At 42.4% G+C, this 19,186-nt stretch overlaps 1 protein-coding gene and 1 non-coding gene across 8 annotated transcripts in view; one reads left to right on the top strand and one right to left on the bottom strand.

The window, feature by feature from the left end:
- Nucleotides 1-19,186, top strand: part of OCLN (occludin) — a 48,965-nt gene that overhangs the window by 28,325 nt on the left and 1,454 nt on the right. For 6 of the 7 annotated variants that reach the window (XM_043488633.1, XM_043488638.1, XM_043488636.1 and 3 more), the window contains exons 5-8: nt 7,103-7,248; nt 13,675-13,893; nt 15,538-15,709; nt 18,077-18,118. In XM_043488633.1, coding sequence (XP_043344568.1) covers nt 7,103-7,248; nt 13,675-13,893; nt 15,538-15,709; nt 18,077-18,118 — 579 coding nt within the window. The remainder of the gene's footprint in view (nt 1-7,102; nt 7,249-13,674; nt 13,894-15,537; nt 15,710-18,076; nt 18,119-19,186) is intronic. The other variant, XM_043488640.1, reaches the window with a different exon arrangement.
- Nucleotides 2,611-2,717, bottom strand: LOC122454644. Its single transcript, XR_006273464.1, has one exon. It is a non-coding gene; the product is annotated as a U6 spliceosomal RNA (small nuclear RNA).

Here is a 19,186-nt window from a genome sequence, read left to right as displayed (position 1 = left end):
CCTCTGGGCAGCCTGCGTTTGGATGGGGAGCGTTGTGTTTGCTAAATCCCCTGGGCCAACTGATCAACGTAAATCAATCAGACTCTCAAGCCTGGTCCATGATCTCTTCCTTTGTGGGATTAGTGTATTTGGGAGCGTTTGCCTTCAAGCCACTGAGTGTGGCGAAAAGTCTGAGGAAACTTTGCGGAGGCAGAGGCAGAGGCTTCCCAGAGGCTCTTGTTGGGGGAGCATCTGTGAAGGTAAAATATCGGAGAACAGGAAAAACGAGTTGGACCACTTCATGTTTTGAAAACTTGTAGTGCCAGGGCACATGGCCGGGAAGGTGGACCTCACATTGTAAACCTGGAGTACAAAACCTCAGGTTGTAAAACTGGAGCTGAAGGCGCGCCTCCCGCTGACATCAGGTCTATTTCTCCACCTTAATTACCAAGCAGGAAAAGCCCCCCAGTGTCCATTTTTGAGGGTGGTGTTCCTACACTGACTAAACGAAGGTAAGATGACTGGGGCACACATTCATAGTAATTCTGTGTCCAAAGCTGCTCTCAGAGCCAGAGTCTGGCAGGCAGATAAGACTCTTCAAAATGAATTCCCATCGTATCTCATTCGGTTGTGGTGAGGAGGTAAGGCTGTGAGGATGGTTCCTGTTCTTCTAGGGAATAGTCCGTGCCCAGATGAGATGGGTACCTCATGCCATATTTAAATTACTGAGGTATCATTTGTTATGCCAGAAATAGCTGAGCTTGGGAGGCGGGCGGACCGGGTTTACATCCCCCTTCTGCTGTGTCATCTTCTGCGTGACCTAGAGGAAGTTAACTGAACCTTAGAGACTGAATTTCCCCATCTGAGTGTGAAGATAATTGTATCTCACTGGGCAGTGGTGAGGAGCAAATGCAGTCAGGTTTTGCCTGGCCTGTGAACTGTCCTCTCCTTCTTAGAGGTGGATGACTTCTATCAGATGGCCGCACCAGTGGGGTGCAGGTCCAGTCTGACTCTCCTCCTGTGTTGTGTGAGCAGCTTGCAATGTAGATGGAACGAAGAGCAAAATGGGGCATGGCTTTTGCTGGTCCTTTCTGCTTGTACTAATTCTAGATGATTTGTGTGGAGAGAAAGGTTTTCTCCCAACTTTCTTTTAGAGGAGAGAATTGATCTAAAACACTCTTGACCTTTTTTTTTTTCCCTTGACCGTTTGAATTAATTCCATCCCTGACTTCAAGGTGGGGAGGCTTGCTTGTGCACCAGTAATGTTGATCTGCCCGCTTTGGCGGCTCCATCCTCATCCCGGGGAGGAAGGCTCAGTGCTGACAGTTGCTGGGAGGAGAGCTGCGCTCAGCTGCCCTGTTTGTGGCCCCCCTTGGCACCCCACAGGGATCTGGGATGTTTTCATTAACTCTCCAAGGCCTGTTAGATGTTACGTGTTACAAAGATTTTTTTTTTTTTTTCACAAGTGGCACAGACCACTTCTAATGAGTATAATTAAATTCTGAACAAAATGTTGTCCTCGATATAACTGCCTCCTGTGAAGGTCTTCTGAAACTATTTTACTTGAATTTATTTCATTTTGACATTTTAGAAATGTCTTTCTTGATTGGAGTCTGACTCGTAGTAAAACTTGCTGTCATTTTAAGTTAATAACTCTTATTCCTAAACGTGGTCGGTGAGAGCATTTGTCCTTTTGGAATTTAGCCTCTATAAGTCTGCCTGTTTGGGACTCTGGTTGGGGATGTTTTTCCTCCTCAGCCTCAGCCTATCTGAGTGTCTTCTGCTGTCTTGTCTTTCCCTTTTATGTGAAAAAAAGTCTGTCTGTGGGGTAAGGATGCTGCTTGGACCAGGAGCTCTCCAGGCAGACCCTAGTGAAGAGCGGCTGGTTGGGCGCCGCCTGTGCATTTCTGGGCCGGCATCATCGCCCTTTCCCCTCGCCACCCCGCCTTCCCAGAGAGCCTGGGGGTGGGTCACCCTCAGGCCCAAGGCTCCTCTTAGCCTCACAGCAGCAAATTCCGGTGTTTGCTTGACTCTCAAATTTTTCTTTCCCCTCAGTGCTTAGTAGAAGACAAATCTTGCAGAATTTTGTTTTTCACCCTGCCTTCTTTTGCCCCTAGTTTCTTAGCGCTGCTCTGAAGTTCCTTGAGGAAGACTTCACCATTTGCTGTTTAGAATTAAGCCAAATTTTTCTCAGGTTCTAAATCTTTATAAAAACTTACTGTAGTTATGAAAATGATAGGGTTGTTTGTTTAAAGAACTTTAGCTACCTCTTATGGGCATTGTGGGCTGGCTTGGGATCCTATCAATAATAACAGTGAGTCTTGGAAATCCCTGTTCTCACCATAGGAAACACAGGTTGAGGACTCATGTAATGACTGATGCTGGTGGCTTCCCCTCCTCCTCCTCCCACTGTCCTTTGAAAGCAGCAGGTTTATACTCACTTTGCGTTGGTACTGTGAGAAAAAGTCATATTTTAGCTTCTTTGGGGAAACGTGAAGCATAAAAAGGAAAGAAGAAATGACCTTACTCCTTGTTTTACAAACACATTTTGCCTCTGCCTCTAGACACTTAACTCCTTTCAAGGACAAGGTACTTCTTATTCATCTTTAAGTCTGGCTGGGCATTTTTGTCAGAAATACTTATCACATCACATGTTTGCATGTCATCCTTGCCCGGGGACCATGCTGATAATCTCTGTATTGTTCTAATTTTAGTGTAAGTAAGTAAGTGTTAGTCACTCAATCTTGTCTCTTTTCGACCCTGTGGACTGTGGCCCACCAGACCCTACTGTCCATGGGATTCTCCAGGCAAGAATACTGGGGTGGGTCACCATTCCCTTTTCCAGGGGACCTTCCTGACCCAGGGATCAAATCTGGGTCTCTTGCATTGCAGCTCCCAGAGTATTGCTCCACCAAAGCGAGCACAGCCTTGAAATTTTTTGTGCATATGTATGAAAAAGGTTGAAGTAACAAAAGACTTGTGCTGGAGGGTAAAGTCAGTGGTCAGGCTCTGCAGTTCTACTGACTCTGCTGCTGCTGCTACTAAGTCGCTTCAGTCATGTCTGACTCTGTGCGACCCCATAGACGGCAGCCCACCAGGCTCCCCCGTCCCTGGGATTCTCCAGGCAAGAACACTGGAGTGGGTTGCCATTACCATCTCCAATGCGTGAAAGTGAAGTCGCTCAGTTGCGCCTGACTCTTAGCGACCCCATGGGCTGCAGCCTACCAGGCCCCTCCATCCATGGGATTTTCCAGGCAAGAGTACTGGAGTGGGCTGCCATTGCCTTCTCCGTCTGCTGACTCTAGTAGGAGATAAAAGAACTCAGCCCAGAACAGCTCATCTGATAAGGCAGTAGAGCAGAGGTAACCTTTATGCAGCAGACTCCAGGCTCGGGCTTGTTGCCAGGTCCTGGGCTGGGCTTTGGAGACCCAAAGAGGAAGGCGGGCAGACAGCTGTCCAGGGAGAGGCAGTGGATTGAAGCTGAGGCTTTCAAGTATTTAAATCCCACTTTTCCATTTACTGGGTGTAGGTCCTTGGGGAAGTTGTCGTGGCACCCTGAGCCCTTGCTTCCTCCTTCAGGGAGTACTTAGTATTGTTACCTGAAAACTGGGTTCACCTCTTGGTGGGTGCTGAGCTAATAAACACAACCAAGCCATCGATCGGGAGAAGGAAGAATTTACTATTACTTGCAGCGAGTAAGCAGAACACTGGGGATCTTTCCCGAAGCAGCATTTTTGCTGAACAGCGAAATTGAGGAAGTTTTAAGAAGTTTTAAGCGAAGGGTATCTCTGCATTTGCAAAGGGGCTTGAGCAGAGGAGAATTCAGTATGGAATATGGGGCAGAGGTTGACAGAGTCCACGCTTTAGTTGGTTGAAGTCAGGAGTGTCGACATCATTCCATCCTCCACCTGGCTGGGAGCCTTAGTTCATGCGAACCTCAAAGATATGTGCGTATCTTTTGAGGAGGAACTAGGGCAAACTCAGAGATACGTTGTGTATCCCTTGAGGAGGAACTAGAACCCTGCTTTATCACTGCACTGTTGTTTGAGTGTCTTTTTTCTGTTCCTGCATGCCTTGGTTCCCTCAAGATGGTTAATTACTGAGATCTGAGCGAGGGTGAGCATTGTGGCCACGCTTAGATCTCAAAATGGCCTCTCATGTCAGGAAAACCAGTCCTGGTTCTTTTCCTCCAGGGATCCCCTCACTTACTTGCTTGCAGATAGAGTGTTAGATAAAGATGACTTTACAGGTAGAGGGACCCCCTCACTTTACCTGTATAGGTGTACCTACTGAATGACCCCTCAGTTCAGTATGTGGCATGCTGTAAGCAAGCAGAGACGATGGTGGCTTAAAGAACGGTCCACTGCCTGTTGAAACTAGACACGTGTGAGCAGCGGCACCCTGTGCGTAAACAATTCTGTCTTCATTACACACGTGCTCTGGTGGGAGGGGTGTGCACAGGTGCTGGCGGGATGGGAGGACAGGGAGGCGCCTCTCCCCGCGGGGGGCATGTGGGGAAGGCCCCCGGGAGGTGGTGGCGTGACTGCTACTTGTTAGTGAGTCAGGACTTGAAGTCCAATGTGAGGATTAGCTGGCAAAGAAAGGAGGAAGGACGTTCCCTCCTGGGCAGTAAGAAGTCTCTGCAGAGACACCCAGACACCTCTTTGGGGGGGTTTTGGTTTCTGGTTTGCCACGATCGGTAGGAAATCCATGAGCTCTGCACCCTCTGCTAAATTTGTAGAGAGGAAAGAAACCTGGAGAAGAGTTAAATGGGTTTTTGAGAAAAGGAGGTCTTTTTATTTATTTTTTATTTTTGTTTTTCCATCTTCTTTTAAACTTTATTGAGATTATCATTCAGATAGCATACAACTCACCTATTTAAAGTCTACAATTCAGTGGTTTTTAGTAGTCACAGAGATACACAGCCATCACTACAGTCAATTTTAGAACAGTTTTATCACCCACAGAAGAAGCCCCAACCCCTTAAATTGGTTCTTGTATTTCAAGGTTGTTTTGGCTATTCTGAGTCCCTTTAATTTCTGTGTAAATTTTAAGATCAACATGTCAATTTCTGCAAAGAAGCCAGCTGAAATTGTAAGGATTGCCTGAATCTGTGGATCAGTCTGGAGAATGTTGCCATTCTAATAGTGAACCTTTCAATCCAAGAATTTAAGATGTCTTTCTGAAGGAAGTCTTTTTAAACCTCATATGCCTTTGGCTTGGCCGGGCCTCTGCCTGTAAAGCTGGGTGATGCTGTCAAGTCCTAAAGAATTCAGTGGGCACCAGGAATGGTTCCCACCCGACCCCCTGTGGTGGGATCTGAGCACACTCCCTGGTAATCCACCCACTGGTTTCCCAGTTGCTGCCAAACTCCACTTTAAGAAGGAAATGATTCCATTCCTCTCTGACTCATGGGAATACTAAACAATCAAGAATAAATACCTCTATGTACTTCAAGGGGTGGATAAATAAATATCTTGTGACAGGTGATACAGCAGAGATAGGAAAGAAGCAGGTCAGGTTTTAATGCTGTGCTTTATGGACAGCAAGATGTAAAGTGTGTGTGGGTGGCAGGGAACTATACTATGTTGATGCTGAATCTCATTGCAAAGACTTACATAGCAAAATAACCCATTAAAAGTCTGTTGTCCCCTTCAAATACTTGTAAAAATTCTTTGTTCAGTTCCAACAGCTTTGATTCCAGAAACCAGCATCTCCTGAGTTTTCATTGTGGTCACAAAGGCACCGTGCTGTGATCCCTCGTCATCTCATTTAATTGTCAGAACAACTTTCTGAAGCAGGTAGCTTCCCCATGTGTTGCAGATGAAGTGATTGAGGCTGTCTAGAACTTGTAGTCAGCAAATCTGGAGTGAACCGAGGTATTATATTTGGATGCCGCTGTTCTCATCACCAAGCTAAAAGAGTCCCACCAGCCCTATTTTTGAAAAATTGACCTTTTTCATGGAAATAATTTTTTGAGTTATGCCCCCCTCCCGCCTTAGTTTTATTCCCTTACTTTGAAACAACTCTGACTTGTCTGGGCTTAGCAGTTATTTTTTAGAGCAGAGTAATTAATAAGTGAAGATTTTTAGGTGAAATTTAAAGTCTTAGATCTACTGCATGAAATCTAATAGACAATGTTAAAACTCTAATTGGCTATGATTATTATATATGGATTTTCTCCCAAAGGTTCTCTGGGAAAACTTTCATGTTAACAAGGCATGATCTCCAACGTGTATTAGTTCTTAGGACAGATTCACTCACGCGTCAGCAGGGAATAGGAAGGAAGGTAGAGAAGGCAGTGATGCTCTGACTATACTGTAGAGGCTGTGAGTGATAGAGCCATTGAAAATGTAGAAGGAGAATAAACAGATCTTTTATGAATAAATCAGAAACCAGTTTGGGCTTCTTTTTTTACATTTTAATTTGTTTTTGTTTGTGCTGGGTCTTTGTTGCTTTCCGAGCTTTTCTCTCGTGGAGAGTGGGGGCTGCTCGCTAGTTCTCTCTTGCTGTGAAGCGTGGGCTCGGTGGTGGTGTCACACCCGGGCTTCTTCCTCTGGAGCATGTGGGATCTTCTCAGATCAGGGACCAAACCCAGGTCTCCTGCATTGGCAGGCCTGAGCCACCAGGAAAGCTCCTGGGCTTCTTAATGTGGTTTTAAGATGCCATCTTTAGGGTGAATGGATTAAGAAGGACCAATATTCTTTGCCCTGGATTAGCGGTTTTCCAAGAGTGGTGCTCAGACAGCAGCATCAGCATTACTTAGAACTTGTTAGAAATGAAAATTCTAACTGTAACTCTAGGGCCAGATAAAATGAGATTAGTCTTCCTAAGATGGGGTGGATAATTATTCCGCCTAATCACATCAGGATGAGAATCAGATAATTAGGATTCTTTTTCTTCTTTGTAATTGATTCTGGATGTGTTAAACTAACAATAGCACCATTTCTGTGCTGATTTGACTATTAACACTATATAATAACAAGGTCATCAAATAGGTTAATAGTATTTAATGAGCCAATAAACATTAGATAATTTTATATATGATATTTTTCTTCCATTTCTTTCCCCCTTTAAGTTACAGGCTAAGTAATAACTGAGTCTCTTGGAACTGTTTCTTTAGGTTAAAAACGTTTCTGCAGGTGCACAAGACATGCCTCCTCCCCTCTCAGACTATGTGGAGAGAGTGGACAGCCCGGTGGCCTACTCCTCCAATGGGAAAGTGAACGAGAAGCGACCGTATCCAGAGTCTTCCTATAAATCAACCCCGTAAGTAATGTCTTCCTTCTTTTGCTAGAATGAGTCTGAAAAAATGAGGTTTGCATGTATTTATAGAATCAGTTGCTATTTTGTGCCGTTCAGCTTGAAGAAAACAAAAACATCCAACAGTTTTCACAAAGGCTGAAGACTGATCTCTGCCTTACAGGTGCAGAAAATTCTTTCTTATTTCTGATTTTGCAGTTTAGATAAGGGTGGAAGGGTGTTGTGGATTGATAGCAGAGCTAAATGTGGTTCTCAGTCTCTCTTCTTGTCTGTAATTATTATATCTCTTTAACAGAAGGAAGAGATTACTCATTGGTCAGCACTATCCACATACATTTTTATTAAATTAGAACGCTTCATTTGCATTCCAGAATTCTGAGACTTCTTTGCTCTGCTGTGGTGATGGTGGTTTAGCTGCTAATTTGTGTCCAACTCTTGCAACCCTATGGGCTGTAGCCCACCAGGCTCCTCTGTCCATGGGATTCCCCAGGCAAGAATTCTGAAGTGGTCTGCCATTTCCTTCTCCAGGAGATTCTCCTGACTCAGGGGTGAATCCTGGTTTCCTGCATTGCAGGCAGATTCTTTACTGTGTCACCAGGGAAGCCCCTTTGATGTGCTAGATCCTTCATCTTGCTGGAGGACGTGAAGCTGATAAAGCCCCTAGATTTTGTTTTACATGTTAAAACAAAGAAAGCCTCACAGTGAGTTTCTGGCCTAGAGGGGCTGCCTTTCAGGTTATTGAAATAGTATCCCTGTTGTGGTTCTAGGTTACCCTGAAGCCGAATTCTAATTTACTTTAGTGATAAGAGAGAGACATTGAGGATGTTGTTAAGGACTTGAATGTACTTTTTGCCTAGGGATGCTAAACTAGTGTTCCTGTATATAATTCTAGAACCCCAAGTTGCTTCATAGACCAAAAAAATTAAACCTTCCCTTTAGCTAATTGGGTGCTTCTCCATTAAAGGTTTATCTGCTAGTGTTCAGAGTTTTATCTCCAGCCCCCAGTTAGTGGGCCAGGTTTGTTGAGATCCACTCTGAGTGTACGATAGTTTGGGTGCCTGGAACCCAATGGGATGACACTAGCAGCTGAGTTAAGTCTGGAATCAGTTTGAGGAGGCTTTACTATTACCCTGGAATGGAATTTGGAAGTAGACTGGCTTTCTGCCTCACCCTCCAGATCCTTTGTTTGGTTCTTCAGATTCTACCTTGCTTTTGATTTCAGTTGTGAATTATTTGGAGGGAGAACATTTTCTCTGTTCTCCTTCTTCTCTTTGGATTTTGACAAAAACCAAATCACAGGCTGTGAGAAGAGGTGCGCAGTAGAGATGCAGTCCTTGTAAAAGTTTCAAGCTATGACTTGCGTGACTTCCATGCATACAAAATAAATATCTCTAATGCATCTTGTGAACAGCTGTGCCTCCCAATTAATTGTAAGGCTTGCAGGGCTCCACAACATTCCCACATGCTGTCCTTTTTCATGAGAATGAAGATATTGTCACAGATTCACTTGGAGCAATTTAAATATCTTACTTAGGGACTTCCCTGGTGGACCAGTGGTTGAGAATCCGCCTGCTAATGCAGGGGACACAGGTTCGATCCCACACACCTCGGAGCAACTAAGCCTGGGTCCCACGAGCCTAGGAACTGCAACAAGAGAAGTCACTTCAAAGAGAAGCCCGTGCACCCCAATGAAAAGTAGCTCTCACTCTCTGCAGCTAAAGAAAACCCTCACGCAGCCACAAAGACCCAGCACAACCAAAAATAAAATAAATTTTAAATAAATAAGTATCTTACCTATTCTTAAATAAATCAGCACATTCATGATGTAAAATTTAAGAGGAGCAAAAGGGGATCCCTTTGTCCCCAGCTATCTAGTGCCTCTCCCCAGGAACGGCTAGTGTCACCTGTTTCTTTTGTGTCCTTCCAGAGGTTGTTTAAATGAATATGCCGGCCAAGTACCTATATTGGTTATTTTTTCCTTTTAAAAAGTAATAACATATTAAATGCACTGTTAGTGTATCTTAGTGACTGTGCATTTCAGTATACAGAGTTTGCTTGTCTGTTTTATGTCAGCATAATACTGTATTAGATGGATAGACTAAGACCTGTTTTATTAATCCCACATTGATACACACTTTTCCCCCATGTTTTGTTATTACAAACCTCAGCAGAGAATAAACTTGCACATTGTACCTTTATCAGTTTGCAAGTCTGTGGATATATCTGGAGGAAAAATATTAAAAGCAGAATTGCTAGATTAAAGGAAATTGCATATATGATTTTGATGGGTGTAGTCAAACTGTACTCCATAAGGGTTGTACCAGTACCAGTTGGTACTTCCAGCATACACCCCGAAACTTTTTTGAAGAGCTGGAAAATGCAAATATGATGCTTAGTGTTAGAACCCTGCAGAAGGGCCGGATGGGGGTGGTGCTAAGGGATATGAATGCAACAGCGTGTAGTAGTGATGAACTTGCAGCCTCTGGGGGGTCATAGGCATTGTTGACTGTTGTCCGTGGCAGAGCACTGAGCACTGTGGAGGATTTAGTGTACATTTTCCTGACGACTTAGGGGATGCACATTTAAGTCACAACCTGCCTTTCCTCAGGTGTTTCTTGAAGGTGTTTAGTAACCCACAGGCGCCTTTCCTCACTATTATAGTGGATAGAGAAGGAATTAGAATTGGGAACATTGTCTGAGGTCCAGGTTAAGAACAAGGTACCTCAATACTAAGATATTTTCCCCCTAAAGCATAACATACATTCAGTAAAGAACACTAATCTTGATATAAGCTTAATGAGATTTCACGTGTGTGAAGTAACTATCACCACAAGAGAGGCGTTTCAAGTGTTCTGAAATATTCTTTTCTTCCTGGATACTCCCCTTCCCCCATCACCACTATTTTGATACCTGTCACCACATCGGAATTCTTATAAAATGGAATCATACGGTGATTACTTTAGCGTCTGATTCTTCTTGCTCATCATAATGTCCTGACCTTAGAATTCTAACAGAATTAATCCTGGATTAGGAAACAGCAGAATGTAGCTGAAGATAGTTGCTTCTCTACCCTTTGTAAGTGGATGTGGGAGATAGTAGGTACACTCCCTGGAGAAGGCAATGGCACCCCACTCCAGCACTTTTGCCTGGAAAATCCCATGGATGGAGGAGCCTGGTAGGCTACGGTCCATGGCATCACTAAGAGTCGGACACAACTGAGCGACTTCACTTTCACTTCTCACTTTCACACATTGGAGAAGGAAATGACAACCCACTCCAGTGTTCTTGCCTGGAGAATCCCAGGGACGGGGGAGCCTGGTGGGCTGCCGTCTATGGGGTCGCACAGAGTCGGACACGACTGAGGCGACTTAGCAGCAGCAGCAGCAGGTACACTCCCTACTATCCTGTTCACACCCAGGACAGGTATGTGTGTGCTAAGTCGATTCAGTCCTTCCAACTCTCTGCAACCCCATGGACTGTAGTCCACCAGATTCCTCTGTCTATGGGATTCTTCAGGCAGTAATACTGGAGTTGCTATGCCTTCCCCCAGGGGATCTTCCTGACTCAGGGATCGAACCCAAGGTGAATTAACCTTTGTAAGTCAAAGAAGTAGAGTGTTGATGCAATGCAGAGATTTCAAGGCAGGCTGACATCTTGGAGTGCCAAATGAGATCATTGTCTGGTAGCACTATTTAGGCTGGTAGGATACTCAGTCCTGGGTGTTCATTGAAAGGACTGCTGTTGAAGCTGAAACTCTAGTACTCTGGCCACCTGACTCATTTGAAAAGACCCTGATGCTGGGAAAGAGTGAGGGCAGGAGAAGGGGATGACAGAGGATGAGATGGTTGGATGGCATCACCGACTCAATGGACATGAGTTTGGGTAGACTCTGGGAGTTGCTGATGGACAAGGCCTGGCGTGCTGCAGTTCATGGGGTCGCAAAAAGTCGGACACAACTGAGCGACTGAACTGAACTGAAGTGAGGATAATCTCTTAGGACATTTATGCAAGTTGTAGGAATTTGATGGTTCCCATGAGGCCCAGAGATGGTGCCAACTTCAGGCATAGCATGATCCAGGGACTCAAAAAATGTCAGGGCTCGTGTTGCTTTACTAGTTTTATTCTCACTACAACTTCCTTTGTAGCAGGCTGGCCATGCACATTCCCCAGGCTGCCCTGATCTTATCCCACTGAATTCAGAGTGAAATCTCCTTTGCCAAAACTTACATGTCAAATCCTAGTGAAAACATTCTGATTGGCCCTTTTTGGGTCCAGGAAGATGAAATTGTCTGGTTGACAAGGCTTGGATAGTACCCTCAATGATATATGGTGGTTTTAAAATACCATATATATTATGGACATCATTCCTACAGTCATGGCAATGATGCGATCAAGCATTTTGTTTCTCTCTCTCCTGGATACTGGGTGTCCTCAGAAAAGAGAATTCTTGTGAATGTCTTTTCAATTTAGTAATTAGCTTGAACCTCTACCATATACTGGGCCAGGTACTCCTGGCAATATGGAGTTCGTGTTCCCATGGAGGTTGCAGTTTAACATGAGTGGAAAAAAGTGCACAATAACTACACTCTCGGGGTGAGATAGAGCAGGAAAGGCATGTGTGTGTGAGAGAGAGAGAATGAAACAAGTGTAAAAAAGAAGAAAGTAAAAAACAAAAGAGCAGATTTCCACACCCAGGGGACTGAGTCAGATACTAAGGAAAGTATACAGGTGTTTGTTTCTGGGTTGTGCAGATTTTTGACCTAATTGGACTTGTGTCTAAAAGCGGGTTTGTAGATGACTAAGAGTGTACCCATTCCCTAACTCTTAAATTTATATATACTACTTTTCTTGCCAGGCATTTTGTTTTTAGCTTTTGTGCTCTATCAAGTTACTATTTAGTGTTTGAAAGGGTGTAGGAAGAGGGGAGATGGAAGACTTCTAAGATGAAGATTTACAGTATCAATATCTAATATAAAATTATGGGAGGAGGCCTGCCTTACAATTTTCTCTTTTTTTCCAATTTCTTTTGCCCTTTAGCGTCCCCCCACCCCCACTATCTCCCAACCCCTCAGACAAACCCACTGCATTCTAAAGGTTTTGTTTGCCACCTCAAAGCTAGAAGCATAGTAGCTGGCAGAGTGTCTAGGAACTCGTTAATCATTCACTCACAGAGAAAGTCACATTTTCCTTCCTTTAGAGGTAGTGTTAACAGAGCACTTAAAGCCATGTTAACCTGGGTAGAATTTAGAAAGAAAAACTCAATACCACGACCACCTCCAACTACCCCCTGACCCTCACCAAAGCTTTAGGCATCTACAGGAAATTAGTAAGTGAGATTAGAAGACTTTGGCAACAGAACCAAGCAGTTTTGGATCACCTAGAAAGCAGTCCACCTTGTGGATAAAACTCAAGATGACAGTTTCTGTAAGTTGACAGCAATAACAAAGAAAATCCTTCTTTTAACTAGTTGACTTGAATAGCAAGGCTGATGACGGAAAGTCTCAGGTACCTTGTTTCTCCTCTTGCCCTTCTCCAGCTCTGCTGCAGGGGAAAGTGCAGCTTTGCATTTCTGTGACTCAGAAGTGGTCGAGAGTTGCCACAGCTCTTGGTCTTTTATTCCATGTTAGGCTTTGTTTTTTGTGCTTGTGGCAGAAATAGTTTATGCGATTAAAAATCTGATGCAATATTAAATAATTGGCGTTAGAAAAATAAGTGTAATGGTAACTCTTCCATTTCAATCGTTCTTCAAGGCTTCAGTGCAAGCCTTCGAGGCTTAAATTGCTTAACAGTGCAGTTTAAAGAGGTCTTGGCTGAGCCTGTTTGCTGTCCACTGGAAACTATCACATTGTTAATCAGCTATTTTCCAGTATGAAATAAAAAGTTAAAAAAAAATAGGTGTTAATAAGCCCTTTCATTTATTACAATATAAAATGCTTTTTAGGTTCTTTGCTTTTAGTTTTTTTAGTTTAAATTTTCAATTTGTTTCATTTTTCATCATTGTATGTTGAAAAGAGAAGTGATATAAAGGAGTCTAAAATTAGTATTGCGGAGAGCTTATCTCTGGGAGTTGGCCCTCAAGGGAGATACAGATGTGCATTCCTCTCCGCACTCAGCATTCCATGGAACTGGAAGAACCTGTAGAAAAGAGACGCGATTGTTACCTTCCTAACAGCCTCTTGTGGAGTGTGTCCTGGGCACAGGTCAGGTCAACACCTCTTCCAGATCTGTGGGAATTTCCTAAAGTGAAATCTGACATCTGTTTTACATAGAAGGTTGACTAACAGCTCCCCTTACATGGGAGCCTTAAAGGGGCTCGTGGGGATTAGAGGAGCCGCGCCAAGCTGGGGCTGCTCCGGCGCGGGCGCCGCCGCCCTGTGGTCGCAGTGCTCTGACAGGGCGGTAGCGCTCCCCGACGGATGATCCCTGTTTCGGTAGGGTGCCGGAAGTGGCTCAGGAGCTGCCATTGACGTCACCTGTGGAGGACTTCCGGCAGCCTCACTACAGCAGCAGTGGTAACTTGGAGACGCTTTCAAAAAGGGCTCCCGCGAAGGGCAGAGCAGGGAAGTCAAGGCGGGCAGAGCAAGACCACTATGAAACGGACTACACGACGGGAGGCGAGTCCTGCGATGAGCTGGAGGACGACTGGGTCAGGTACCCGAGCATCTCTCGCTGGAACCCCCTGCACAATCCCATGGTTTTGGTGGTGGTGCCTCCTTGCCTAGGGTGGATGGTGTAACCTCATTTTTTGCCAACCAGGGCTGGAGACAGGTTTTTGTTACATTTTTTCCCCTTTAGTACCCTTTTGTAGTAAAGATTGACCTGAAGGGAATATGTTTATCTTTAAAACACTTGGCATGCGCTCCCGCAAAATGACAAACTTGGCCAGTGTTGTATACTTTTATTAACAGCCACCCAAGAAAGGTTTGTCAAATAAGTAAAATACACATATAGGGGAACTTTGTTTTATTAATTAGAAAATTCCAGAGCAGTGTTATGGCTCTTTCTTTTGATGTTTACTTTTAAGTTAAGCTTTCATGATGAGACCAGAGATTCTTTTAGAAGTTTAATCCAAGGGACTTTGGCAAACAGATTTGTAAACAATTGAGTTAACAATTTAGTGTTGTGGTTAAGTTACTTTTTGTGTCAGTGGTTTGGTAATAATCCAGCATTGATCGCCAGTTGTACTTGGGTATGACCTATAGCCTTTTGGCCGAAGTATTCTGAAGACTGGGACACAAATCAGAAATGTTTGCTTTGTGAATTGTGGTGAATCAAAACATTGCTTCTCAAGCTGTTAGGAGGGATGGATAGGGCAAATAGAGCTAGAAATCCCTTACTTACTGGTGGCTCTCGTATTTCATCCTACCTTGCCCCTCCAGAGTTTTGGTCTCATTTAGCCACCTATCTATAAAATGTTTGCCTATCTTGTATCGTGCAAGATTTAAATGCAAACTTTCAGAAATTCTGAATACTTGTTTCCCTTCTGAGCAAATCATTTAATTTCTCCCCTCTTTAAAATGAAGATACTTAGATTGTCTTAGATAGAACATTTAAAATTCCATATTGCTATGAAGCTCCTTAGTCTTGTGGAACAACTCAGAATATTTCCTCAGTAGATTATGGGTGGTTAACAGCATCACCATCATATGTAAGGAATAGCCAGCATATTGAAAGATACAAGTGATAAGAATTTCAGGATTTTTTTCATAGTTTAACACATTGCCAGATTATTTTTACAGTGAGCATGCATTTTCATACATGTACCTTTTAATGTCTGCTTTTACAATCAAAATGATTTCCGTTAACGAAAAACAAGACCCGCCCTCCCATTTTCCCACCAAAAAAATGCTCAAAACCATCTGAAAACTACAGATGGTAGCAGAAAACAGCTACCTGCCAGTCAGCTGCTCTGCCACTGAAGTGATGAAAATATCCTTTGTATTCATAATTCCAGTTTCGACTTTAAATGTAGGTGTCTGTTCTCCTGTGGTGGTGTGTATTCAGAACAAATGAGTTCCTAAGACCACCCTGAAATTTCATAAATGATTTTCAACACTTATTTCTAAAAATCAATAAGCAGAGTTTTAAAAAAAACAACACATGAGCATCAGTGTAAGAAGCATAATCATTCTTAAAAGAACTTCTTTGTATTCCACCTTTCTCTACCCATAAGCAATAACAACAAAAAGAAAACCAAGAGAATGTTACCCTCCACATGCCACCAGCTTTATTATCTTTGTGGAACTTAAGTCTGCTAAGAATATACAAGAAATCATTTTCTCTCTGAATTTTTAGGGAATATCCACCTATCACTTCAGATCAACAAAGACAACTCTACAAGAGAAGTTTTGACACTGGCCTGCAGGAATACAAGAGCCTACAAGCAGAACTTGATGAGGTCAATAAGGAACTCTCTCGTCTGGATAAAGAACTGGATGACTATAGAGAAGAAAGTGAAGAGTACATGGTAAATTCAAACCTGATAATTAGATATTACATAGAATTTTATTCTAGTCTATGGAGCTACATTATCCTTTATACTAGTATCGATACAGATTTTGCTAGTAATTACCAAACTAATTTCATTGAATAGTAATTGAAATCAAGTCTTCCAAGTCTTTTTGAAATGGAAGAGTGTACTAATGTAGTTAAGATTTATAAAAAAAATAATCTGTACATATATCCCTTCCTGTTTAAAAGAAAATAGTTATCTTACTTTTTCTATTTATAAACAGAAAAGAGTTTACTATTTCTGTAAAAAAAAGAGTTCACTCTTTCTGTAAAAAAAAAAATTTCAAATAATACAGAATGGTATACAGAAAAATAGATTGCCTTAAATTTTTTCAACCAAAATATTAGTTGTTAAAATGTCCCCTCCATACAGAAGTGTACCTAGAAGTAATCTTTGATAAAGAATCATAAGTTTTACTTGTGTCCTTCCTGCTTTTTTTTTTTTTTTTACTCAGTAGTAGTTTGTGGCTTGTCTTTATGTTTCCCTTTGATCACCCTACTTCTTAAGCCTCCTCTCTGTGTTATCCTCTTTGGAAGGAAGTCACTCTGCATAGATCACACCTAAGAAATCAGGGAATTATGCTCCATCTCTTTAAAGGCAGTATACCTACACAAGTTATTTGGAATTTGTCTGCACAGGAAATTTGTCACTTCCATTTGCTTAATCATTTATATCAGTGTAGACGCGGGGATATCTGTTCTAAACTTTAGCTTACAATCCAGCATTGCTTAGTTGTGTTGCTCGAGCTGCTTTAGCGAGGACCACTGGGAGCTCTTTCAGTCGCCTCTGGTGTTTCTTTGACCTACTCCCATCGTTGTGAAGGTTTCTCTTTTTAAATATTTTCTGACATTACTTATATTCTGCTGTTTTATTCAATAGCAGTTTATGATTATCAACAGCAGTTTATGGAACACAATGGAAATCTGAAAAGCATTAATGTGCTTAATTTTTTTTAATGAGTCTTTATCAATAATAAAGATGTACTTGCTGAGAAAATATGTGTTAAAAAATAACTTTGTTATTTTCAATTTCGTGATTGTACCATAATGTACTTAATAGTCATTCTCTATGAATAGACTTTTAAGTATGTCTCCCTCCCCATTCCCCCCACCTGCTCCTGCTAGTGAACCTACACTGGTGAGCCTCTTCAGCCTTGTGCACTTACCTGCTTATCTGCTGGGACGAATTCCAGTATGTGGAATTACTGAGTGAGAGGTTATGTACGTGTAAACTTTTGTTGCAAAACTACCCTCCAGCAAGATGATATCAACTGTATTCCCCCCTAGTAGTGCTCTAGAGGGCTTCTGTGACCCACATCTCACTAACATTTTATGCCTGAAAAATGACTGCCTTGTGTCTTACATACCAGTATTTAAACTTTTCTTTTTAAATCACATCATGTACTTATTGGAACTTCATAGTCCTTTTATGAAATACCTTTTGCCATTTTTAATTGTGGTGATCTGCTTTCTGGTTTTGAAGTATTTGCTTTTTATGTAGTTTATTTATTGCTTTCTTTTATGTCTTCTCTATGGTACTGTAAACCTTCCTCAATCCATTTAATGCTTATTCACTGTTACTGTGTGCTTGATGTAGAAGTGCTGAGGTTAGAAAGGTAAATCATGTTTCTACCCTCGAAGAGCTCATGTTAAAAAAAGAGAAACTGACACCTAACAAGTTAAACAGTGGTACTAACGTCATATTTACAGTATGTATAGATAGTACTGTAACTAAGTGCTCCGAGAAGGAATAAAGTCTGCTGAAAGCCTGGAGAGTTGAGGGGAGGCTTCACTGAGAGGTAACTGGCAGATTCTCCAGACAGCAGGGGAGGTACATGAGAACCTCATGAGTACAGCTATAAGGGGAACACAATGGAAATCTGAAAGCATTAATGTGCTTAATTTTCTTTTAAGGAATTACAAGTGAGGGGCACTGGAATGATAGGAGACTAGATCAGTAGAGAATTTAATGGGGTGCTTATATCAATTTTATTATGGTAATGGGATCAGAGCTGTGCTTTATGGGGTCCACGTGGTGTGTGGACTGGCATGGGGAGAGATGAGAGTCACAGAACAGGGAGTTACCTGCTGGTGTGAACGCAACGTGAGAGGCATCTTAATGTCATAAATTTCCCGTAACTGGATTCCTTCAGGCCCTCCCACTGACCATAAGGGTTTTGAGAACTTTTAAGACTTCTTTATTTTAACTCCTTATATTCTTGTCATAAGCTGATAGTTTTTGCTCCAAAGTATAACATCAGGAGTGTTACTTTTGAAAGAGAAAATGCCCCACTAAACACATTCCTTTGTTTCTTATTAATAGGCTGCTGCCGACGAGTACAATAGACTGAAACAAGTTAAGGCAGTAAGTATCCTAGATTGTAAGATTCTTTTAGGAAGACCTTTTCTAGTATGTGTCTTTCATTTAACCTTTAGAATGACTCTGGATACCTTTAGAGAACTTTAGATACTCTGATACCTTGTCACACATACGACGATTGTAGACTAAAGGCCCTATAATTGCAAGATGAAAACTATAAGAAGTTGGAACTTAAAAAAAATAAAACAAGTAAAAAAGGAAGTTGGAACTGGAATTTCAGTTTGCAGCTACAAGCAACACTGATTGAAAAAAATTTTTTTTTAGGTTGAAGTGCACATACATAAAAGTACACAGATCATAAGTATACAGTTTGGCAAACCTTCACAAAGCAGCCACACACCTTTGTACTTGCACCCCTTGAAATACATTTCCTGGTACCCTCTGGATGCTCATCCAATTTACACTTACCTCAGAGGGAGCCACCATCCTAATTTATAACATCATGGATTAGTATTGCCTATTTTGAACTTGGCACAAATGGAATCATAGAGTGTGTAAGTTGTGTGTGATTTTTAAAAGTATCTATGCACATGGGCACACATTTGCTAGGTATATACATAGGCATGAAATTGGAGGATCATTGAGCAATGGGGATCCAGCCTTGTCAGCAGTGTCCCTGGTTTGTACCAGTTTATAGATTCCTGTTGCTCCGTATTCTTGTCAACACTTGGCATCATCAGTCTTTTTTTTTTTTTTGATCACACTACACGGCCTGTGGGATCTGAGTTCCCCAACCAGGGATTGAACCTGGGTCCTCAGCAGTAAAAGCGCAGAGTCCTAACCTCTAGACGACTAGGGAATTCCTAGAAATTCATGAATTTAAATTCAAGACTTCAGGGACTTCCCTGATGGTCCAGTGGTCAAGTTTCTGAGCTTACAATGCAGGGGGCCCAGGTTCAATCCCTAGTCAGGGAACTAGATCCCACATGCCACAACTAAGAGTTCACTTGCCTCAACTAAAACTTGCACATGCCACAACTAAGACCTGATGCAGCTAGATAATGTTTTTTTAATTCAAATGTTTAAAGGTGTATATAGTAACATTTCCTGTCT

The sequence above is a fragment of the Cervus canadensis genome, chromosome 16, assembly GCF_019320065.1.
Source record: "Cervus canadensis isolate Bull #8, Minnesota chromosome 16, ASM1932006v1, whole genome shotgun sequence".
Classification (NCBI taxonomy): Eukaryota; Metazoa; Chordata; class Mammalia; order Artiodactyla; family Cervidae; genus Cervus; species Cervus canadensis.
Note: the sequence above shows the minus strand (reverse complement) of the source record. Positions and strands in the feature narration are given on the sequence as shown.